We start from the raw sequence: 24,975 nt of genomic DNA, 5'->3' as shown, positions 1-24,975 counted from the left end.
CCAAGAAAAAAACAGACTTTTGGAAAGGAAGGATCTTAGACACCCAACTGTGATGTGTCCTCTAAATAGAACAACAGAGTCAGAGAACAGAGACTGCACCGAGGGTCCTGGACCAAGCACGCCACCTAGAGGAAAAGACCGTCAATTTAAAAGCATCAGTGCAAGAAAATCACCAGGTGGTGTCACCATTTTACAGCAGTAAAAGGCTTCTCTGGTGAGAACATGAGAAAGTCTTTTTACATCATTTGGCAAACTAAGCTATACAAAGACAGATGATTTACACTAGCTCGTGGTTGGATTAAATCACTGACGTGAAATTAAGCACCATTTAAAGGTAATCTGGTGTGGGTCATGTGCAGATCATGAAAGATATCCTATAAAACAGGCAGAAACAAATATTGTATAACCAACAAGCAAAATTTCAACAGCAAGGTGATGTTCTTAATTTTATTGTTATACCAGTGTTTATCTGTGATGACAATAAACTGATGGCCTTATTTCTGTGGTAAAAGTTAAACAAACTTGTTTGCTGGCAAGCAGCCATACATCCAAGGCCGGTTTATACGTAATTCTGCAGTGTTTTGAGAATAAGGCTTGTTTTTGATTATATAGGCTCAACTCAGCCTTTCTACTTAGTTTAAATTGAAAGTACAGGGCAAAACTATGGCTGTCCAAAGTGACATTAAGTAGGGTTTCTTACAATTTCTTTAATGCAAAACTAATACACAAGAAATTTAGATAAACAAATAAGTGAATCAAAATATCATTAAATGAAACACTTAGTACCCATGAGGCAATACTCACTAGGTCCAAGTTAAATTCTAAGGGAGAAGGGAGGGGATTCCCGTTTTGTATTCAGTATCTGCCCCAGAGAAAGTCATACCGGTTTGGCTTCAGTAGCTCTAGGTTGATGACCCCACCAACCATGCTGTCAGTGCCACAGCCCCGCCCCCTGTGTTCCAGCCAGTACTTGATCCAGTTTGTAAGAGAACAGCTGCTATTAAAGCTCTGAGGACCAAGGTGTTCAAGCCTTATGCATATGTCTAGACCAGCTACTGAGTAGAAAAAATAGTCTATTAAATTATTTACATCAGACCCTACTTATCAAAATGCATTGCCTGAAAAGTCTCAGGACAGCTAACCCAGGAGTCTTGCAGCTTTTTAAAAATGCAGGAATCACCGCCAGAGCTGGAGCTGACAGCATTGTCTTGTCTAGGACGCAGCAACCTGTTCCTCTCCCCTGCTGGGCCGCAGCATCACCTCACACCCACAGAGCCGTGCACTACCAGGTTAGCCCCGATGAGGACCAAGGACAACCGAAGTAGGTCCCAGGAGGCTCTCTTTAATCAAACTAATCACCATGAATGTTCCTAAAACAAAATGTATATTCATCCTCTGTTGTTCAATTTCAAAACGATGTTAACTGTACCCCTGTTGATCTGTGAAGGTTACAAGTCATTAAGGTTCTGTTTATCTGAGCTAGATCCAAAGAAAGCAACTGGACTTACTTGTTGTGTTCGTGTACATAACTTTGTATAGAGAGGATCATAACCTATGAAATGACAAGTATCAGAGCCAAATGAAGCAGCATCCCTAAAAATGCAGTATTGACGAAAGAGCTTGAGCATTTGTTTTAAATCAAACTGCAAAATGTCTTATCAGTACTCACTCTTCTCTCAGCCATCAGTATCGATACTTGCTCCTCCTTAACCGTTAGATCATATCAGCAAGCTCTACGCAGAATTTAGGTTGACGTCAGGGCTAGCTAAGCGCGAAAGTTAATTAGCAACTTATAGGAAAAGCGGAAAACTATATTATCTCCCGATATAAAGCTGAAAACTAAAACTCTTAAAACGCCTAAGAGCAGCTCTTAAGGCAAATTTAGAACAAATTACACCGTTCATGTTTGTACGAACGAACTGAATGTTCTTGGTTAGAAGCTAATTTTTGAACTGCACAGTCATTTCTAGAAGTTCTCTCCGGTTGTCCGAAATAGTCGTGCAAAAGAAGCCTTTTTCATTACAATATTATTTTTTGTATCTGTATGATTAGTTTTCCAAATTAAAGAAAATTTTATAATAATTTGCAATTTGATGTGGCTAAGAAGTGCTGTATCCATCTGCATCTATTTGAGTGCTACGCTAATCCATCAAGCTACATGAACAGAGGCAAAGTAGCATACAACTACTTGCACTTTAGGGCGAAGAGCAGCTACATTTGTAAAAAAGTAAAACAGTATTTTCTGTTCTATTGATTTTAATTCATTAATTCTGTGAAAGTTGTTCCGATATCTCAGTTGTTTTTTTTTTATTATGTCATTGTAATACAAACAAATACCAGTTTTAATTTCCCATACTCTGTTTCTACATGGTGTATACTATTTAAAATTTCAGTTGAGTGTTTTATTCAGTCACAATACAACTTACAACATAGTTCACAGCACAGACACTTGAGCAAGGCATTAGTCACATGCTGAGTGGTGACTGAACAGGCAGAGGCATACTTATTACCTGGCCTTATTAACAAAAAATGGTGCAATATTAAGCTACCAGCCACCACAGTGAAAGGAAAAACAACTACAGATGAATCATAATTATAATTTTATGAAGGCCCAGTTCTTCCCTGGGCCAGGACAACAGACCAGTGATACCATACGTAAACTGTGAAGGTGCTTGAGGAAAAAACTATGTCAACCGCTTTCGTATATTTGCATTTACGTAGCACAGAGGTCATGCTGCTTATTTTTCTTACAACGGGTTTTGGTAAGAATTAGGTCAGGTCAGCTGAACCCTTGCCATATCTTTTTAGTCCTTACATAAACATTGGCATGCTGATATTTGTTAGTTCACATATAGAAGTCAGTTTAACTTGAGAAATCATTGTATACTTTTCTTTTTTTAGCAGGAGTAGGTGGATGTCCAGTATGGAGGACCTACTTTTCTACACCATAACTGAAGGCAAAGAGATGATCCCCCTCTCCCAGTTTATTTCTGTGAGTCACCAACACAGTCACTTCTCCTCTGTCCCACTGTTTTGACTTTCCATGGCATTTGGGGACATACATATGAACTCACTCTTCCGTACAGTAGTATCACATTTCCTTAAAGCACTTGTGGCTTTAGTAAAATCAACCTTGGGGGTGACATAGGATCATACTTAAAGAATCCAGGGTGCCTCTAGCTGAATGCAGGGTCAAGTTTAAAATGTGTTAGAGACTTACTTACATAACAGATCTAGCTAAGTATAGTAGGTGTGACACTGCAGTAATCACCAGGGAACAACAGGCAGTTTACACATTTTATCAAATGTTATCGTAGACCTAAAAGATTTTAATGATTTACATTCTCAGGCTGAACCAGGTGATTATTTTTACAGTTTTATTAAATGCATTTTTACTGTAAAATTTTAGTTACATTAATAACTCAGAGCTTGCATAGTAACTAAAATGGAATGTAGGTCAACAGATCCCCCATACATGGGTCATACACACTGACACATGTGCACTCATTACAACACATGTCAAGCTTCTATGGAACCATGCCACAGGTTTTTTTCTAGGTCTTGCTTGAGGGCCAGACTCAAACTGTATAGACCTCAGAGACTGTGTGACGTTTTTTGTGTGCCATGCTAACTTTGCAAATATACAGAAAGCCTCATTTTATAAGGCTGGCATCTGGTGACCTTGGTGTCTGTGGAAACTCAGTCATCTTTAAAAAAGTGAATGTTCTCTATGGAAGAGGTGTGTCAACACAGATGGCCTCTTGTCACAGCATGGATGATTGGATGTGTTTGAAGAGGTAAATTGGTTTGGATTGTCATAGATTGTGAAAGTGTTCGTACCTAGGCATGGAACCATTTGCAAAGAAGTCAGTTTTTTTCAGGTTTTTGAAGTTCTAATTCGTTTGTATTTTCATTAGTTAAATAGGACTTACATATTTTAAAAAGGCTGGTAAATCCACATTTTTCTGTCGTAGGAATGACAATGAGCTTAAGAAAAGCTGTATTCGAAGAATAAGTCCCCATGTTAACAGAGTTTATTTGATTTATATTATTGGATTAACCCACCAAAAATATTACCACAAATAAGTGGTTATTTTTCTTAATGGAGCAATTAATTAATTATTTGTTACATACACTATTAGGAACACATCTTAAAATTAAGACTCATTCAAACTGTAGTTAAGTGAACACCAAATCTAACTTAATTGTAGAAGAAGGTAAAGAAATAAAGGTGTTATTTCATTTTTATTTATTTTTTAATGAAACAATTTGATAGATTAAAAGACTTTACAGCTGATTTAAGCTACACATTACAATTTGTATCTTATCATCCAACTGTCGAAGCCATGAATGACTTTATAGATGTTTGTTTTTAAATTTCAGGGTTTGGGGTATGATATTGTTTGTAGCCTATTATTTGTGGTTCTAATTTGTTGGCTTGGGATGTAGCTCAATTTGGGGAAAAACGTTGATTGATGTATGATTGATCATACTGGTGGGGGGAAGAGATATGACATCATTTCCTCTTTGAAGTCATCTTTCACTTTTTATTTGGCGTGGATAAGAGAGGGAGGATGGGCTGGGTCGCCGTATTTTTTATTGACTGCTTTTTTCAAAAGATAAGTGTAAAGTATAATTTTTCGAGTTACCAACAGTTCGTCATCAGTTCATCATTACTTTCATCAATGAAAGTTTTTTTTTTTTTTTGTATTTCAGAGAATTTTTGATTTAGTGAGTCTGACATATCACTCAACCCAACCTCAGCCTTTTAGTGATTTCTTTGTTCTTTAAAACTGCTACACAGTCAATATTGTTTGGAACTCTAAATTTTGTAGGCCAAGCTAAAACTCAAAAGTCTGATATGAGTTTGTGGTGTAAATCACAAAATTTCAAAGTCTCAACTGCTCACGTATTCAAACAGGGACACTGGACACTTAAAGTGTAAGAAAACTCATTGAGTCCAACCCAGGCACAAGAAATCACTCACAGATCTTTGATAACATGAGAACACAGCCGTGTTTTGCTCTCTGTGCTTCCTAAATTAGTTTTCAGATAAGATGGCTAAAAAAATTGGCCTCACTAGTTGGTTGGGTCATGTGCACGATGTCCCTGAAATAGAAGCGTATGGTTCATACAGTGACTGCCAGCCTGATGCAAGACTTATTAGAGGTTCCAGTCATTTGATCTATGCCTGTACTTCCTCTTTAGTCACATGATGGCACCCCTGAGCATTTGCAGCCCTAAAACTGTATATGCCATCCACACATTACAATACCACGTGCAGAACCTAAAGAACCTGACAAATCCCTTCTGTTTGTATTAATAACCTCATGTCTCTCTCTGCTTCAGGCTTTGAGAAAAACAGGTTTGTTGACGTCTGACCCTCGGCTGCGTGACTGTGTCCATCAGATGCGCCGCTCCACACGTGACTCTATCGGGCCTGTCATGATGGACAAGAAGTTGTTCAGAAGGTGACAAAAGTTTTGTTTATTTATGGGGACTTAGTTATGCATACCACACAGAGGTCAAGTTTTTAACTGTTGTCTGCATGTGAAACATACACAGAACATTGTGTTTACAAATCAGTCACATGCCATGTTTCCTCAGACGAATACCATTAGAATTACTTTTGAAAACAGTCATGGGGGCTAAAAAGTGTAAAATGAAGAATGACAGCTGCAGCTTCAGGTACAGTTAAGGGAATACAAGATAATTATTTTGTAGTTACGTAAAGGTGTAATAGGAGAAGTAACCTGTGCTCAGCGCTATTTGAGTCCAAGAGCCTGACACAGACGGCATTTTATAGCTAACAGCTGCCACTGACCAAATCCTTGTTTGCAAAAGCCAGGCACAGCAGTAGAGGGTAATGCGGGACAGTTGGCGTCGTTGGACTTGGTAAAGAAAGGGCATCTTTATGGTTGAGCTCCAGACTGTGGCAGCTACATTGAAAATAAGGCTGGAACTAACTTATTTCAATATCAGATCCTCTGCCCATTATGTTCCTGGTTTGTGATCCATAAAATCTGAAAGAAACTTTCTGCAAGCATAAAGTGACATCTCTAAATATCTTATTTTTTTCAACCTAAGCTTTTTTAAACCTAAAGACATTACATTTATTCACATATTTGAGAGAGGAAAAATATAAGAAACTCACATTTCTGGAGCTGAACCAGCAATGTAACTATTTCTTTAAAAGATGGCTGAAACTCTCAGATCATTATCACAATAAATCGCTCATGAACTCAGACCAATGAACACGATTTATCAACTAATTGTTGAAGCTTTCATTAGAAGACTTGACATTTCTGTAAACTTCCCACAGACTTCCTCGCAGACAGGATCATTTATAAATCTGATACACTGAGTCTCGTCCTTTGGCCTGGAACAGTGGGAGATTTCACAGTCTGGTTGTCAGTTGTCAAACTAAATTGGCTGTATCCAACTTTCTATTTTTTCACAGCTTGTTGAGGTTATCCTTTCCTGAAGAACACTTAAAAGCTCACTATAAATATGCATCTAGAAATAGAGAGTGCCATCTCCACTTTTTTTAGGGAAATGACCCATATGAATAATGCAAGCTCTTTCCACTCTCTTCTCCTCGTGTCCCAAACCCTCACGCTAGCACTGCCTCGGACTGGTGAGGGCTGCAGGCCAAATTTTTGAGTACAGAGTGGCTGACAGAATGTACATACCTTTTCCAAGAGCCATCCTGCATTGCTATCCAATTATAGCAATGAAAATCTGTAACAGTTTGAACCTGCAGTCTGACAGAGGCCACAAGGGTTGTTTATCCTTATAACTTTGCATTTATTGGCTGGAGGCTTGTCCCTTTAAATCCAGTATGATGAAAAAAAGATGAATGCCCTTTAAAGAGTTGAGCTTTTCAAATAAATTGAAATTGATTGGAGTTTCAGTTATACAAACATTTCTCAGGGCTGAACAGATTTTGGTGATTGAGGCCAAAAGAGTGTATGAGCCAAAGAAGCAGCTAAACTTTTCTGAAGTGAATTCCAGGGAAAAAGGCAATGTGTTTATGAATTTTAATAATCCCATATAATCTTTTAAACTATAAATCAGTGTTGGCGAGCTAAAATAAATGCAGTCATACAACCCCAGCCTGTAGACTGTATCAACTCTGCTTCTAGGACAACATACTTAAAGTTATGAGCATTTGGTTGTGTCACAAAAAGCAGAAACTCAATACAAAACTAGAAGCTGAAAGCTACAAAGCACAAACCTTAAAAAAAACTATCTCAGATTTTGTACATGTGCTTATTCTAGTGTAGTGTATTTTACTTGTAGTGTGTTGTTTTAGTGTTACATTTACTTTAATCTGACACTGAAACTGCTTCAAACTGCTCTGCTGTCTTCTTCAATTGTTTTTACAGCATCAGCTGTATCTTGTGTCCTCCTTTTAGGTGCGTGGGCAACAACATCATGCTACTTACTAAAGCTTTCAAAAAGAAGTTCATCATCCCAGACTTTGAAGAGTTCGCCCAGCAGATTGACAAAATGCATGACAGCGCACAACAGCAGGAAGCTGGACAGGTAAGTAACATACAGACGCATGTTATTCTTCATTTATTCATTTAAAATGCGCTAACATGCTTCTTGTCATCATGCAGGTAGCTGATTATATCCCCCAGCTGGCTAAGTTCAGCCCTGATCTCTGGGGTGTGTCTGTGTGTACCATTGATGGACAGAGGTACACTGACATCTTTGATTTAATGCATGTTTCCATTCTGAAAACCTCCATCGTGTGTATGACCTCACTAACACCTCACCGCTTTTCTTTTTGTTTCTTGTTTGTATTTTTCTTTTGTTTCCATACATCTCCATCCCATCCTCATGTCAAACAGACACTCTGTGGGTGACACAAAGGTTCCCTTCTGTCTGCAGTCGTGTGTGAAGCCTCTGGAGTATGCCATCGCTGTGCACGATCTGGGCAGCGAGCACGTTCACAACTTTGTGGGCAAAGAGCCCAGTGGATTCAGGTTCAACAAACTGTCGCTTAACGATGACCGTAAGTGAATAGTTTGAAGCAGACTCACTTCTTTTACCGTAATAGCCCTACAGCAGAACAAACAGTTATTGCTGACAGTGAGTGAACAAATGATTCACTTGTTTGTAAAGAAGGAAACCACAGGAAAAACAAAGACGAGAGAAGGACCTGCATTAACTCGAAAAACGATTCTCTAAATGGGCTTGTGGACAAATTTTGTTTCTTTATGTGTCAAGTTTATGAGCCCATGATTAGCTTTTTTAATGTTGTCTTCTTGAAATACTTCCTTTAATGTCATCATTTTATCTCTCTTGTGCTTTTTGTGCAAAAGAGTGATGTTGTTTTCTCTCTGCAGTGAAACCACACAACCCGATGGTGAATGCTGGAGCCATTGTGATCAGCTCTTTAATTGAGGTAAACTCTTAAGTCCAGTCAGTGGTGAAAACAATGTTTGTCAATGAAGGCAGAGGATTTCACTGTTAAGTATTAATGCTTAAAATAAACTTGGTCGTCCCTCTTAAAGGATTTTTTCTTACACTAATAACAAGAAATAAGCTGTCTTTACAAAAACTGAGCTGTTGTTGATTTTTCCCTTTATTTATTATTGTGCCATGTGGCATTCTGCTGTGGCTGTTCAATCTACAGCCTCACTCTTTCCATTAGTAATCAGTCAGTTTATGAAGGTAATGACCAAAAACAAGGAACTAAACAGAATTGTTTCATAGGTCTGCAAATAAAAAAGGCAATCAATAAGGCCTGAAGTCAGTGGGTTTTTTAAACGTGCCCTGAGATGACACAGAGTTGAGCAAACAGAAAAATCTAGAGAAAAAAAAAAATGTTTCCCAAGTTAACAGAATGAAGTCTCTATCATTCATCTTGCAAAGAAAGATGTCACCTGCTCTCACATTGGCACGTTTCAACCACCACATTTAACAACATACTTCTGACCCATGCTGTGACACGTGAGACCCTTAAGGGAGCCACACGTGTATTTGAAATTTGCCAGCAAGAAATCATTGTGAAATCTGAGACTGTTTGCAGTTTGTGTGGTACGAGTGCTCACATGTCATTTACACGCCCCCACAAACCTGGCACCGTGGAAGCAAAATGAAGCTTGTGGCTGTTTCTCCTGTAGATAGAACAGAAACAACATAAAGACACAATTTACAGTGCTGAAAACATTCTAGTTTTAACGAGTTTTAAGGGTCATTTAGGGATTATTTCCCTGAAACAATTGCACCATTATAATGTAAACAGTCCCTGTGAGATGCTATAAAGGCTGAGTTAATTAAAACTGAAGCTATTATGTATTTTGTTACAATTAAAGTAAAAAAAAAAATATGAAGCATCATTTTTATACAGTGTGTTGAGAATCTGTGAACTGAGTCACCCCTAAAGTGTGACGCCAGCTGACACCAGCCAATTTCGACCACTGGCTGGTCATTTGGTGTCAGCTTCTGGACTATGGCCACCAACATCTGACTGACCAAGCCTAACTTATCTGTGCTCTTTGGTTTTGGTGTAAGTCATGTGTGGATTGAGCTAAGTCAAATAAGGTTGTGTATTTTACAAGTTATCCGGCAGTTCTCCAGCTGACGCACAAGATACTCTGGACCTCTTATCATATGTGGGTCAGGTTCAGCAAAAAGGGAGGGACTCTATGTTTGGGCTGACAGTGGGGGTGTGTGTGTGTGCTTCTGGCCAATTGCAGCCTCAGTACAGAAGGTGTGCTGGCCACCCTCGTGTACATGCCTTTGCATGGAGTGGGGCATTTAATGCATAATATGCAAACATGAGAAAGAGGTCAATGTTGATATTTCAAACACAGGACAAGGACAGAGCAAGTTGATGTTGAATTGTTTGCAAGTCTGGTGTAACAAGGACTTTGAGTAAATAAGAAACAGACATGGAAAAAGTATTTTGCAAATCAAATACTTAAAAAGAAATTGGCCCCTATCAGTCATGTTGCCACAGGTAATCTCTTCATCTCACAGTAATACTTAAAATCACGTGGAGCAATAAAAAGTAAATATGACGGCCATACCTGTTAGGTAACTTTGTGACTTGGTAAGATCCTTCACTGGTCTGTGAAATCCAAGCAGGGTCATAAACAGCCCTCAGGCTGGTGGGCCACATGGGCTGACAAGCACTAGAAAATGTACACAGCATACTTCAAAGCCCAAGCACTCAGTGTGCTCAGCATGTGATGATGTTTAACTACTCAAACACTGCCATCTATAGGGGCTCACTGCCTGTTTGAATACAGCAGCCTTGCATTTTATAAACTAACTTTTTTTTCTTTTCTACAAATAGCCTGAGTCAAAAAAGGCCCAGAGGTTTGACTATGTAAGTATAACTTTTATTCTTTCACTAGTTTTTCATTAAATATAACTAGTGTATGGACTCCTAACTGAACCATGTGTAAATCTGTTTCTGCAGGTGATGGAATTCTTGAAGAGCATGGCTGGTAGAGAGTTTGTGGGCTTCAGTAATGCAACGTGAGTGCACTGTGTTGGAAAAATGCAAACCTTTATTCTCTTTCCTTTGAAAAACAACTCTCTCATACCTGTCATTTATCCTCAGTTTCCAGTCAGAGCGGGAGACCGGGGACAGAAACTTTGCAATTGGTTATTACCTCAAAGAGAAAAAAGTGAGTGTTTGGGTTGTTTTATGTTTGATGATACACAAAGTTCTTGATGAGTGTTAAAAGAAAGAAACATGAAGGTAAACTCCCTCACACCCTGATTTTAATCTTATTCTTTGCAGTGCTTTCCTGAAAACTCAGACATGATTGCAGCCCTGGACTTCTACTTTCAGGTACCACTCAAAGTCTTGAATTTTATGGTAAACTGTGGCTTAATAGGTTTGTTTAGTGTCAAAGTAAAATAAGAAAAGGAGCCAGTTTACTCAAGTTACCATAAAGCATTCACTGCTTTCCTGACGTGCCATTTGAGGTGCCAGGAGATCAAAATACTCTGCCAAGAAAAGTCTGGTACATCCCTCCTGTAACACATGAGCTCCATTTTGTTTATGAAACTTTTTTTCGGGTTATACAGTTTACACATAAAATGTTAATTTGTGAACTGTACATGTGCTTGTAGGCGGACTTGGCTAGCTGTATCTCTGCTGAGCTTAACTTTGAGTTGATCTTTTCAACTGACTCTCTGGAAAAAGTTTACAATTTTTTTCCCTAAAGTTCAAAAAACTTTCTCTGTAAAAAAGTCATTCGTCTGCCTTGGAAGTTCATTTTTGTTTGTTTCCTTATTGAACTGTTTCAGTTATGCTCCATTGAGGTGACTTGTGAGTCAGGAAGTGTCATGGCCGCCACTCTGGCCAATGGGGGTATTTGTCCCATCACAGGCGACCGTGTGCTGAGTGCTGAAGCAGTTCGAAACACCCTGAGTCTCATGCACTCTTGTGGCATGTACGACTTCTCTGGACAGTTTGCTTTTCATGTGAGTCACCGTACACTCAGGGCTCTATCTGGAATATTTCCAACAGTTGATAAGATGTTGAATGAAGCTGTCACAAATCAGTTTTAAAACTTGTCCTCTGCTTGCTCTTCTTGCTCAGGTGGGCTTGCCTGCTAAATCTGGAGTTTCAGGTGCTGTCCTGTTAGTGGTCCCAAATGTCATGGGCATGATGTGTTGGTCCCCTCCTTTGGATCGTCTTGGAAACAGTGTTCGTGGCATTCACTTCTGTCAGGTAATGAGTCTCCTTGTTTTAGTCTTTGGCACATGTTGGTATCACATATTTCATGTTTTACAAACTTCTAAATTTCTAGGATCTGGTGTCTTACTTCAACTTCCACAATTACGACAACCTGAGACACTTCACAAAGAAACACGACCCCAGGAGAAAATCTGACAATGACCCTGTAAGTTCAGCATAACAGGCTGAGGAGCTATGGACTCCTACAGGGTTAGAAGCTTTTTTACCTACTGTAATGATTTCTTTTTGACTCGTAGAACAAGTCAGTGGTAAACCTGATGTTTGCAGCCTACGCTGGAGATGTTGCTGCTTTGAGAAGGTAAAGCAAAAACAGAAATCCATTTCATGATACAGTCTTATAGAAATGATTAAACTTGTACAGCGCTTACTAGCTTATTCACTGTGATGCTTGTAGATAGCATCACAGATACTTGTAGATACTTCCATTTCTGTGGCATTTTAACTTTCTTCACTGAATACAGTATGTGGTTTGGAGTAATGTTTTCTGTGGAGCTCTAACAAGAACTGGGCATTTTGAGATGATTAGATGCTTCTTTAAAAACCTGCATTGAAAGTGGCTGATTTCACAAACAATCAGCGCTGAGATGAGCCTAACAGTGGGTCAAATTTGGACAAAGCACTCTGTTATTTTAAATGATAATGATGATTCGCCACTTGTCTCTGCTATTATCATCAGAGCAGCTGTATCATACCATTCTTTCCTTTTTTGTGGTGTTCCTTCACCTTTAGTCTTCTAGTTTTCTACTTCAGCAAAAGACTAACATTATGTCTTGTTATTGATCGAGTTAAAACACAAAAAAGTTGGACAGTGAGTGTGCCTTGCTGGCTTGATATTTTGACTCTCTCCCGTAGCGCCATTGCTGTCAAAGCTAACATTGTCATGCGTGTCCTTTACTCCTGTGCAGGTTTGCCCTTTCAGCTGTGAACATGGAGCAGACAGACTACGACTCCCGCACCGCGCTCCACATCGCTGCAGCAGAAGGTGAAACGTCATTCTAATGTTGCTAATGCTTCACATGTTTGCCTTTGAATAAGTGTATTAAGGCCAGGCTGCTCTCTTTTGTGGTTCAGGTCATGTGGAAGCTGTCGTCTTCCTCACGGATATCTGTAAAGTCAGTCCCAATATGAAAGACAGGTAGAAACTTGACAAACTTGCAATTTACGTTTTGTGGAAAATGGTTGGAAATCATTTTTTTAAATCACAGTCTGTTGCCCACCAGATGGGGAAACACACCTATGGATGATGCCTCGCAGTTCGGCCATGAAGTGATAGTTTCACTCCTCCAAGAGTACCAGAGTATGTACGATGAAAGAGAGTCCCATGGCAGTACAGAGGAGCAGAAGGCTGTGCTGGATACGCTGAAGAGCACCGCTTAGGGAATCACAAGGGTTTAAAGTGGTAATTAAGCCATTTTAATTATGCACCTAAGGGGAATGAAGGGCACCGGGTGGTTGATTATCAGGATGAATAAATGGATTTTTCTCAAATATCATAACAAATGTTACATCACGATAAACTGAGGGTCATCATTCTGCTTTTTGGAAACCTAAATGAAGTCCCTGTGATGCATTTCTGTGGTCTGAAAAAGCACTTCATCAGTGAAAGTATAAATACAGAAGTATTTTCACTGGTAGTGTAGAGAAAAATCATCATGGAATAAAGTCATGATTTGGTATCTGTTAAAATATCAATGAGCCATTGGTGGAGAATAATTCAGAGATATAAATAACTATTCATTGTGCTTATTCAATATTAAATGTTTGATTATTTTTGCTCTATCAGTATGTCATTTAATCAGAGGGTTTTATGCCCCCTGTGTATTGACTGTGTAAATATTCCTAAAACTGCTACATTATTATTCTACAGCAGCAGGAGGTCCTTCTGTTGCTTGTGTTTCTTATTTCTGGAAGGACTTTTGTTGTAGTTTGCAGCAGTTTGTCTCTGCTTTTTGGCCACTTTAGTTGCTGCCTGTGTTTATATTGCATTTGTTCTCTTAATATGCAAAATATGATTGAGCTCTTAGTCTCTGGGTTATGGGTCACATCCAGGGCCCTGGTGACGGTGCAATCTGAGAGCTATATTTATTTTATCTAAACAGCTGTTACCACAAAGTAACAGGCGTGTTTTAAGTGATGTTATTTGATGAAGGAAAAGTCCTTTTTAATTTTGTATGTAGCATACTTCGGAAACAACCACTGTTTTAAGCAACAAGGTCATGTGGTAGAAATATCTTTCACCTAGATTTATATCGATCATCTCAGAGTAATTTATTTAGCATTTCACTCAGTTGAGCCCTAGAAATGAAAAGATTCCTGATTCCTGTAAATATGTATTATCCTACTGTAAATAAATGACATAAGCAGAAGTGTTACTGTGAAGTTATTTTATTAAACAATATACAGAATGAAAATGAGTTGTGATATTCCAACAAAAGGGGAAAATTTTCCCATTTGTTCGTCTGAGAAATGAAACACAATGTAGGCACAAGAACACTATATGAGAAATGATTGACTGAGGCGGGATGGCATATAGAAAGAATCAACTTGAACTGTTTAGAGGCATGATGGTGAGCACAAAAAATACACCATTATCTGCATTCAAGCTGTAACTGATTCCCACACAGATATTGCCTTTATCCCAGCACCATTATTATGAAATTTGCCAAGTTCTTAATGCAAGCGTGTCACTTTTCACTCCCACACTGATCGTCAGTGATACGGGTCATCTTGCCTCACTTCAGGCCCTCTGGCTCTTCCAGGTCAGAGTGTGTGAGCAGCTCCCCATCCCAAAGTCCAAATGCAGGGCAGAGGGGAGTTCTAAACTGGACCCTAATGGTGTGAATGATACTGGGTTTTTTAATGTCTACAAGTCCCAGAAGGCCCTGTTCGTAGTCAAGCAGGATGCCTACACGGTCTGGCTTTCCCACCAGCGTCACAGGAACCATCTTGTTATTGGTCATAGCAAACCACTTGCGCTGAGCATAGCCAAACACCCAGGAGGAGCTGTTGGTACCAACACAGTCCTCCCGAGACATCAAGGCCTCAGCAACACCCAGCCGGAATTCTTGAGATTTTTTGACCGTCACCTCCCAGTAGTGTCGTCCACTGCTGATTTTCTCATCTCCAAACACAACGGCCCAGTCTCGGAAACGCTCTGGGTTGTTCTGCACATGGCTCGGGTCCAGGCCCAGCATGCGGTAGATCACAGCAGTATCTTTCTTGAAAAGGTCGAGGCTGCTATGGGCTGTCTGCTCATCCAGCTTGAACTTGACATCTATAAAGATTCAGAGGGGGTGAAGATTTTTTAAGGATGGTTTTTAGTTAGACATTCAATAATATGTGTGTTATAAGAGTCTGCTGAAGTGCTAGAGCAGCTCAGGTTGACAGGTTGCTTGGTAGCTTGAAATAGATATCTTAATTCTTTTATTAATTCTTTTTCTTAGAACATCAATTCTACATACACGTCAAGCTTACAAATTATCTCACGAGTGGTAGTTCAATGTCAATAAGTTTACTACAAGACGTTTTAATATTTAATGGCTCCAATATAGGCTGTCCCACACACTGAGTTTTTTTTTTTAATTATCGTACTCCAACGATCACTTACATTTTTTTTGCACAAAACCAGATCTCTGCGCTATCTGCCTCTAGGTTACTCCTCTTTATTAAAAAAACATATATTTTTATAAAGCTCACGAATAATTGAGAGTAAAAAGGCAGAAGTAAACATTAGGGACATTTTACTTTTAACCTATATTAACCAGACGTTGAGCCAGTTCTTTACTTATTAAATTTCATCAGTTAAGTGTCAAACGTCGACCAGACTGTCAGTCCAAGCTCGTAAACAAAATGCACGCATGCGCACTCGCACACAAGGTAGTGAACGGTCCACTGGAATTTCTTCTTCGCCTTCCCTCGAGTCTCTAACAATTTCTGTTACAGTCCATCCGTTGCACGGTCTTCAACCCAAATGCTAAGTTATTTGGTGCCATGAATAGTCCGGGACGATAAATACAGTATTCTTTATGTACTGGGCTTCGGCTTAGAGGACACCGACCCCGAAGCTACAGCTTCCACTCAAAAGCTAATGCTAGCTGCAGAGAACACTCACTGTTTTGCGTCGAGGTGGAGACGTAACATCTTCTCGCTGGCAGGCTGGTAGCCCTTCTGCCTTTAACTGACAGAGAGGTGACATTCCGACCAGCTAGACGACTCAGACGGGCAGCATAAGTAGGTATCGCCATGTTTTCCACTGCTGCCACTGTTCCTCACATGTTGTAGTTCCTTCTGCTTGTCAGTGAACCACAGCCCGCTCTGTTGCCCCCTGCAGGCTTGGGGATGAACATCCAGACCCGCAATCAGGCACCACAGATCAGCACCTCGGACAGCAGCCGGTGTGCCAATCAAAACTTAAGACTTAAAATGTGAAACTAAGTAATCACTCATTTTAATTTGTCCTTGGAACCAAAATGACCCAACAAAACAACAGAACAACGGATTATTTTTCTGACTTCATGGGAGCTGGAGTGATACATTTATGTTTACTGTGCATTGACAGGAAACGTTTTAGACTTCACTAGAAACTAAATACTTTGATGTTCTGTTGATAGTTGCACAATTTCTCAAACACTCATATATATTTTATTCACACATATTAAATAGCAAAGGACCTCCCCTTTCATAGGAAATACAACACTCGAAACACACAAGAGCAACAATAAACACACTATCTAAGCTGGTCAAGTTACTGAACTTAAAACAGATTTATAAAAGAAAAAAATGTTTCATAATTAAGTAAGTCTTGAAATAAGTATGAAAAAGAAAAACAAAATAGTCAACATAAAAAGAGATCACACTTCATGATTTAAATGTGAAGAAAGTTTCTTTATAAAAATTTCTAAAGATGATGGGGGCTCAATTAATTGCATTTTAGCATTTCATACATATTCTATACCATAAAAGCTGAGAGAAAATTGACACTATTTTTTTTTTTTTTTTTTTTTAAATCAAGTTTCTGTTCAGCTGTGACAGAAAAAAAGAGACCCATGCTGAGTGATAGTTCGTAATGGAGGGAATGGGACAGAAGATGAATCCTCTAACTTCAAAATGCAAATTTATGTCACCTATTTCACCAGCAAATAAAAATACAGCGTTTTACCAAATGTCCCAATCCATACATCCTAAGGAGGGTGTCGTAAACACATTAAAACTTTATTGCCCTTTCTCAATAATTATAGCTTTTTATGCCAGATTTTACAACAGCTGTCACAGATCTTTCCTCAACACGCTGATGCATGCAAGATTAAGGAGCAATGCATCTTTTACGGCATGCGATAAATATTTTCTTGTATTAACAAAACATGATTCAGCATTGTTGCGCAGCCAGGTCCATTTTTCACAGCAGTATCCAGCAGCAGGGGACTAAATGTCATTGTTTGTATACAGTCCAACCTCAACATGGCAGCTCTCAGTATTTCACTCAGTGGTACTACATTTAATGACTTCATTTTGTCTTGTTGTCTCTTTAGATGTCTTCATTCTGTCTCATATTTTAAAGACAGCTACAAGGTTTACCTCCATCAATATATCAAAGTTTATGCAGTCAGAGGTGCACTCTAGGTGGGTGCATCTGTTCTTTATAGTGAAGTTTGAATTTAAATCATTCAAAGCAGATTTCTATATCATAACTTGTGCCCTTGGGAACTGTTTTCTCAGTGCTTTAACATTTTAGGTGTATCATGTACCAAAGTCAATGCATTTGTAACAGTCCAGAGACCAAACAGTTCATCGACCAGTAATAGAAAAAGATCAGATTACAATAATGAAAAGTAACTCTTCATTATTATTAAATATGCAGTGATTATGGCAAAATTATGAAATACACATTCAAATTTTAAAAAGAGAGGCTGCCTTTGAAGGAGCTCAGTAAAGTTTCATGTGTTGTTCTCCCTCAGCCTGTGACATGCTCGAAATCATCAATTTTTAATCCCAAGTAAATACCAAATGATGCTTTGGCTTTACAGAGTTGTCTTAGTGTTTTGGTTTTTTATAATTGTTTAAAAGTTGCAGGAAGTGTTATTTGGTCTGATCGCTCAGGTTTTCCAGGGTTTGTGTGGTTGTAACTCAGTCTGTGAGTGATTAAAGACAAGCAGCTCCAACTACTAGACCCATTAATTCTTGAACCTGTTGTGTCTGGAAAAGTACTGATTCATGTCTTGTGCAGCAAAAGTGAGAAAAATGAACCAGATGAACTCAATGTGAGGAGGACATCCTGGTTCTGTCCCTGAAGTTAAATAACGGAAGACCAAGTAAAACTAAGAAATTCAGCCTAAAATGAGCTTCACTCAGCAGAAATGAGTTTCAGCAGAGGCACTTTTAGATTAAAAAACTCTTGAAATCATCCTGTGGCACAGCTGCCTCTTAACGAACAAAATGTTCCATAAATGTAGGGCTGAATCCTAAATCCACGAGCAAGCACATGGCTTTGGTTGGATCTGATGAGGTTTTGAATAAGAGAGATTTTCAGAGAGGTTTGGTGAGTTTTAGTAGATTAACAAAAATCAAGTATGACAAGCGTATTACTTTCAGAAGACAGCTGCTGTAACCTTATTATCCTCCCAAAACTCGGAAGTTTGATTAATTTGTCTTTATCCTTTTATTTTCCTGCCCTGAAAAATACAGTATGTGGATGTCATACTAACTCCTATCACATGCTACACTGAAAGTCCCTCCAGGAGTCTCTGTCTCTCTCTCTCTCTCGGGCTGCGGTCTAAAGATGTATATACTACAGAAACTCTCAGGTGAACAGCAGAGCGTCAGTCTGCTCTCCTCTCCTCTCCTCTCCTCTGCCGTCCACTAGAGGAAAGCTCACGACTCATCCCCCGACCAGAATCACCCATCACCGTCAGACTCCACTAACACAGAAATTCTCCCGACCTGACCCGAAAATCAGCGGATTGAAGAGGACATGCGTCAAGCGGAGCTGCGAGACGAACTCTTAATAAATGAGCAGAAGTGTCAGAAGGATTTCTTCCTCTCCCCGCGCTCCGGCTTTCCTCTGGTTGGCGTGCAGGGCTGAAGCGCGCTTCACTGGACTTATCGACCAGCGTTTCCGGCCGATGACACACTTTGTCGACCCTTTTCTTTGCAGCCCAGTAATCGAGTAAGAAACCTGCAGAACATCACAGTATGCACCTTTATCCTCACATCTTTGTTTTGCACGCCTTTGAGTCACTCTGCCTGCGCGCGCCTGCTCATGAGAAAAGCATCGCTTCCGCACACAACCCCTGCTCGTCTGACTTTTGAGAAACACGGAGGAAGTCCAAAATGTCTTTTGAGGTGTCTGCATGAGGGATGGAGACTAAACCACACCAAGTCCACAAACGCGTATCTCCACGTTTGAACCCACAGGGATGGATATTGACAGCCTGTGCCACAGGTGAATGAATATCAGCGAGTGCTAACCAGAGAGCGAGTGTTCTGAGCTGTTGTCAGACTCGGACCAAGTTTTAACATGATGGATCTCAAAGAGCCTGAAGAAATGGACAGGCATCAGCCTCCACCCATAGAAGTTTTCGCGCACAGCTCGACTCTGCACGGAATCTCTCACATTTTTACCTACGAGCGCCTCTGCGTCAAGCGCTGCCTGTGGGTTGTGTTTTTTCTTGGCTCCCTGACCTTTTTGCTGTTCGTGTGTGTGGACCGGATCCACTTCTACCTCGAGTATCCGCACGTCACTAAACTGGATGAGGTCACGACCCCGATCATGACGTTTCCCGCGGTTACTTTTTGCAACCTGAACGCTTTCCGCTTCAGCCGCTTGACGCGCAATGACCTGTACCACGCAGGAGAGCTGCTGGCCCTGCTTAACCAGAGGTAACCAATTTAACAAGCACAGTCAAGTTATTTATTGCATGCACTATTAGTGTATATAATGTGTACACAGTATTACCTTCTTTGATAAAGACAGTATTCCCACCTTTCATTACCTAATAAATGAATTTAATGGTGAAGTGTCTCTAAAGACTAAAATACTGTTGTAAGTTACAAAACAAACTTAAGTACTCTGCTCATGTCCTTTATTCTTGACAGTTAGGTTACTGCCTCTGCTTCTCCAGTGGGAGGTATTGTACTTTCACTCTGTCTTGTTAGTTTTATATCCTAGCAGTAGTTGGCAGATTTCTTTTGATACAAAACCTTGACTATGTGAGTTTAGTTTTTAGTGAAATTCAGAAAAACGTACACTTAAATTGTCTATGCTGTTTAAAATGTTGTATCTATTGCTCTACATTCCACCTTCACTTTGGTAAACTGTCATGGTACAACTCACTAAGGCTGAGCAATTTTATAGAACACTCAATATCGGAGCCAGGGGTGCCTGAAATCTGGTTGGCTACACAAAAGGCCATCCTGAAATCCCAAACCATTACTGGATTGAAGTTGCCATGTAAGAGGTGGCACATGCTCTGTATTGGGTTGTGTTTCACTGTATTTCTTGACGCATCTTTGCATTTCAATCAGTGTTAAGTTTGGCAGCTATAGATTTAGGCTAAACGAACATGCCCATAAGTTTCATCAAATCTTAGTCCATTTTATCCCATATATTAGCCAAAAAATGGTAAACGTCGTACCAAGTGTTGAAATCTGCAACATTTCTCAATCTTGACACTTTTTGCTTGTGTAATATCTAAATTGATCATTTAGATATTGCTTTTCTCAGTAGTAGTCTTCCCAAAGTAAGGAAAATGCATTAAATATAAGTATAGTGGCGATAAAGAAGAGAAGTTTTTCTCAGAGTCAAGAAAACCAACTCACTGTGGTTAATATGACTTTGTTTGATGTTTCTGACTTTAATTTAAATGGCCATAAACATGTGTGCTCAAAAAGAAACTATGAAGGAAGTCCCTAAATGAACCTGCTGTGAAAGTTAACTGAACTCTAAACTTAATCTGTGAGGATTAAGAGTTGAACAAAACTTCTTTCTGAGCATTCTCTGAATATGCTGCCAGACTCTGATAAATCAAGGCTTTAATGCAGAGCTATTAACAGTGGTAGAAGCAAAAACAAAAAAAAAAGAGAGAGAAAAATGGCAATAAAAACTTGTGTCACCTGGTAGCTGGTTGTAGCTTTGAAAATCACCTAGGAAAAAAATCAGTAATGTAACAGAAAAAGGTCATGAAGGCTGTGAGAATTTTTTTTTTCCAACAGCAAACTTGTTACATGTCAGTGACTGAGCTTACACCGTACCCCTCAAGCGATAACAAGAAGATAACATTTAAAACAAATCTTTGACTCTGGAAGTGTAATGAGTGAGGCTCCTAAGTTTGAGGTAAGCCATGCAAAAGTCTGTGCCCCAGTTTGGCAACCCCAGTCAAAAAGCTCTACTCCTGAACATTTTGTTCTCAAGACACGTGAAATTGCAAGAGATATTACCATACTATGTAACACAACCAACACAATGGGAAGACAATAGATTAATCATTGCTACAATGTGTAGCAAACATGCGCCACCCAATGATGAAAAGCCCAGAATAGATCGCAAATATACCAAAAGCTCATGCTACCGAACACAGACTTACCAAAGCACTGGACACTCACTAACACTGACAGACAGAGAGAGGTTTATAATCAAGTGGCAACCTCCAGTCTTATAGTATGAGAATATGAGAAACCAGAATATGAGACAATGCAGAAGTGCTAAAATCTGCTGTTTCTCGAGTGTCTGCTTAGGCTGACTCCAGAAGTAGCGGAAGTCACATTTTCAAAGTAGAAATTAACCTATTTACAACCTGGTTAGTAAAAAGTCTTCTGTCTGAATCACTATTTTTTCTATTGGCACGCACTGTAAGGGGAGTGAATTTCTTTCTAACTCGGCCATGCAGAGGATATTCAGATTGCAAGCTCGCCCAATCAGAGGCAAAACTCAGCTCACGTGACTGACAGGCGCCCTATATCTATTCGTGAAGCCCTTGCCACTACCAATATGGCCGCGACAGACGATTTGCTTCATTTTCCATTCCAGAAACAGAAAGGTGACGTCGGGGAGACTACGTCCATGTTTTATACAGCCTATGTTTATAACACAAGTCAAGTGAGTTTCTGAGTTTGTCCCTGTATAGACACAGTTTTGATGGAGCTCAGCTCAACAAGCAGCTTGTTCAAGAGAGCAGGACCACAGTGACCGAGAGCACCCTCTCCAGACGCTGATCTAATTCTGGGTACAGTCAGAAAGTGATGCTTGATGACCTGAGAGGCATTCATCCAACACTGGCAATCACGTCTCACTCATCCAAGGAGCTCTCATAGTTTCTACCTTGTTGAGTCATGCAGCGGCTTGGAGAGCAGGCTGGAATTAACTGAAGCATTGTAATCAGAGGACGCCAGCCGTCTCATTGGAGCAGCTGAGAGCTCTGGATGCTGGTGCTGGCTGCAGTGTACACTGTATGCTCAGGAGGAAAAGATGTGGAGAGCCTGCTTCCTTTGATTCCAAGTGTAATAGCAGATGCTGTGGGTATTTTTGTCATTTATACGTTTCGCCTCATGCCTATGAAACTTTGATTCAGCTGCAAAACACTCCGCTACCGCTCTTGGAAACCACTCTGTTTCTGGGCTGTCAGAGATCCTGATTCACTGGATGGTTGGAGAAATGGACAGTGATGAAGGAATAGCACATTTTCTGTGATTAACATCACTCAGAGGCTCGTCCAAGAGGCGGAGGAGAGAGCAAGACTGTGACTAATAGTGGCCTTGAAAGCTGTTTGATAAACACGTTGCTCTCCCTGTGGTGTTGTTATATCGTTTTGAATGTCAGCAGAGGCTGCGATAATGAAACAAGCAAGACAAAATCATTCACACTGTTTAGTAGCGGCCAGTATTTGAAGAGGAGAGAACTGGGCAGTGTTTGTAATCCTGCTGATCAAAACCCCAGAGCTCAAATGATGTGACTTTCTGTCTGTCAGTTAAAGAGATCACTGACGGGGGCTTTGCTTTTATGTGGCCTTGCAGCCATCGCTTTCTTGAATCTTTAATGAGGATTCCAGATCTATCAAGAAAATAGAATAATTTTTGACATTAGAGTGAGTATTTATCATGACTTGCCATCTGGATCTTTTTTTTTTACAAATACAAATCTCCCAATCCCACATCTCCAGGCAGCACATCACAAAAAACATCTCAAAGTTGGAGATCAAAACATATCGAGGGCTGAATCTCCTCCTAAGTTTCCTTCGCCATGCTCTCATCTCCACGCTCACACCCTGAAGTAGGTTCAGTGCTCATTATCCTTCCTCTCTTGGCAAGGTAGAGAGGCGACGCAACAGCACACTTAGCTGTTACACCCCCGGCCAGAAACCAAAGTGCTCAGGGCATGAAATCCATTTAAGATGCCTCTCCGCCTACTTCCCCATGTTTGGACTCACTGGTCTGGGAAATGTCTTGTGGCATGATATTTTAGCTGCACACATGCTGGAGTGTCAGCTCTCACAGATCCTGTCGGCTCTGTCTTATGGGGTTTTATTCGGTAAGTGCCTTCTTGGCAGGTTTGTCCACTAAACAAACAGCAGCGAGCGAGTGAGTGACTCTCCTCAATTAAGTTCTTTCAATCAGATGGAAACGCTCGGCCCAAATCCTTATGTCACAAAATAATCAATGATTTAGTTTTTAATCCAGAATGAGGCGAGGTATTATCGATTTAATGTCTGGAATATTTCAGTTAGAGTGTTTAATGTGTTTTTGCCCTCCTGAAAAATGTAGAACAAGACGTTTAATGTACCGAGTTCTAAGTTTTACAAGACGTTTTATGGCATCTATAAACCTGTGATTATACATCACATACTTCCAACTCTTGTTTAAATACAGTTAATCTCATTCTTATTCATGTAATTCATAAAACACATCAATTTTATGTTACACAAAAGATCGATAAAGACCACACTCTTTTAAGGAGCGGCTGCATTCATGTGAAAATTTTCCAAAAGACATTTAATTTACGGCAGAGCTCAGAGGAAAAAAAACTTCTAAATCCAATCTGCTCTTTGGTGAGTCCATTAAAATGGTGACATTTTTAATAATAGCACAGCGGGAGATCACAGTGAGGGGAGAGAGTGGGTGCATTTACAGCTATTCTGCTCTCTTTCAATGCGAGGCAGCATGGTCAGATTTTTGTGAGCTCTATTAAATGAACGGAAATTTCCCACTGCCCTGGATAATGCAGGGTGTGATGTGGGTTGTGGGGATCTCTGCTAAAATACACACATGCTTTTATTCTCAGTGGAAGCACAGACACAAAACATATGGCTACAGAGAAAATGAAATCATAGAAAAAAAGAAACAAGTACAAAAGTATTAGCAATGTGTTGATACTCCAAGCTCAGCTGTCTGATATTTAGGAATAGAAGAAAATGGTTGTGAGGGTATTGGTTGTGATGTGTGTTTGATGAAACACAAGACACCTTTTTTAAAATTTCATTAATCTAACAACAATGTTTCATTCACTACAATGCAGATGCTCTATGCTGCCCCCAGTGGCCAAAAAAGCCTCCATATTGCATACTCAAGTGTGTATTTAGGAAGTCAATCCACCACAAGTTACTTGAATACTCAGATCCTGGGGTGCTGCCAGAAAGATGTCAAGACACCTCCAAGGACAGTTGAAAACAGCATCTCTATTTTGTGACACTGGTGTTCTGTAAAACCTTAATTCAGCCTCTTCCTTTTAGCTACTGTCTCTTTAAGGATCTCTGCTCCACAGACCCCCTTCTCTCTGATTGGTCAATCATCTGGAGGCCTGTTAGGGAGCAGAGCTATGGGCAATTAGTGTTTTAGGCCTATCCCCCCAAAGTGTCATGAACCAATTTGGAGGTCCTAATGAGGTGACCTCATCTTTTCAGCAAGGCCTTGTGAAGATCTTGTTTTTTTTAAACAGTTCTAGCAACAGCGAGCTTTGAAAATTTGCATGTTTAGTGTAAACATCCAGCATTTTTACTTGACAACAATGTTTCAAATATGGGAAAACACAACACACTCTGTCTTTTAGTTTTAATATCAGGGGATTATGAATGTCTGCCAAACAACAAAAGAATTTCCCCCCATAGGGATCAATAAAATGATATTTACTCGCTTCCATCCAAACCTATATGGCACTCTGTCAAGCAGTGCTGAGATGTATCTGTCTGGGTTTGTGCTGAGAAAGTCTCTATTAATAAAGAAACATTTGTCCTTGATATTGGATGAATAACTGAAAT

The 24,975-nt window shown here is 39.8% G+C and overlaps 3 protein-coding genes across 3 annotated transcripts in view; 2 read left to right on the top strand and 1 right to left on the bottom strand.

Annotated features, from left to right (window-relative positions):
* Window positions 1-819: 819 nt before the first annotated feature.
* Window positions 820-13,977, top strand: LOC141799275 (glutaminase kidney isoform, mitochondrial-like). Its single transcript, XM_074681474.1, has 18 exons — window positions 820-1,321; window positions 2,902-2,992; window positions 5,350-5,471; window positions 7,419-7,548; window positions 7,626-7,705; window positions 7,860-8,023; window positions 8,358-8,416; window positions 10,316-10,348; window positions 10,442-10,500; window positions 10,586-10,652; window positions 10,769-10,819; window positions 11,281-11,457; window positions 11,576-11,707; window positions 11,787-11,879; window positions 11,971-12,032; window positions 12,640-12,716; window positions 12,806-12,869; window positions 12,955-13,977. The coding sequence occupies exons 1-18, from the start codon at window positions 1,110-1,112 to the stop codon at window positions 13,109-13,111; spliced, it is 1,830 nt and encodes a 609-aa protein (XP_074537575.1). The 5' UTR covers window positions 820-1,109; the 3' UTR covers window positions 13,112-13,977.
* A 150-nt stretch (window positions 13,978-14,127) lies between these two features.
* spryd4 (SPRY domain containing 4) lies at window positions 14,128-16,060 on the bottom strand. The gene is made up of 2 exons (XM_074681899.1): window positions 15,846-16,060; window positions 14,128-15,008 (listed from the first exon to the last, which is right to left on the bottom strand). The coding sequence occupies exons 1-2, from the start codon at window positions 15,976-15,978 to the stop codon at window positions 14,467-14,469; spliced, it is 675 nt and encodes a 224-aa protein (XP_074538000.1). The 5' UTR covers window positions 15,979-16,060; the 3' UTR covers window positions 14,128-14,466.
* Window positions 16,061-18,534: 2,474 nt separating this feature from the next.
* The window catches only part of LOC141799746 (acid-sensing ion channel 1-like), a 63,984-nt gene continuing 57,543 nt past the window's right edge, over window positions 18,535-24,975 (top strand). The window contains exon 1 of the mRNA XM_074682091.1: window positions 18,535-19,609. Coding sequence (XP_074538192.1) covers window positions 19,248-19,609 — 362 coding nt within the window. The 5' untranslated portion in view covers window positions 18,535-19,247. The remainder of the gene's footprint in view (window positions 19,610-24,975) is intronic.

This window comes from Halichoeres trimaculatus, unplaced genomic scaffold (genome assembly GCF_033239565.1).
Source record: "Halichoeres trimaculatus isolate MK-OKI-2021-1 unplaced genomic scaffold, fHalTri1.1 fHalTri1_scaffold_11, whole genome shotgun sequence".
Taxonomy (NCBI): Eukaryota; Metazoa; Chordata; class Actinopteri; order Labriformes; family Labridae; genus Halichoeres; species Halichoeres trimaculatus.
Note: the sequence above shows the minus strand (reverse complement) of the source record. Positions and strands in the feature narration are given on the sequence as shown.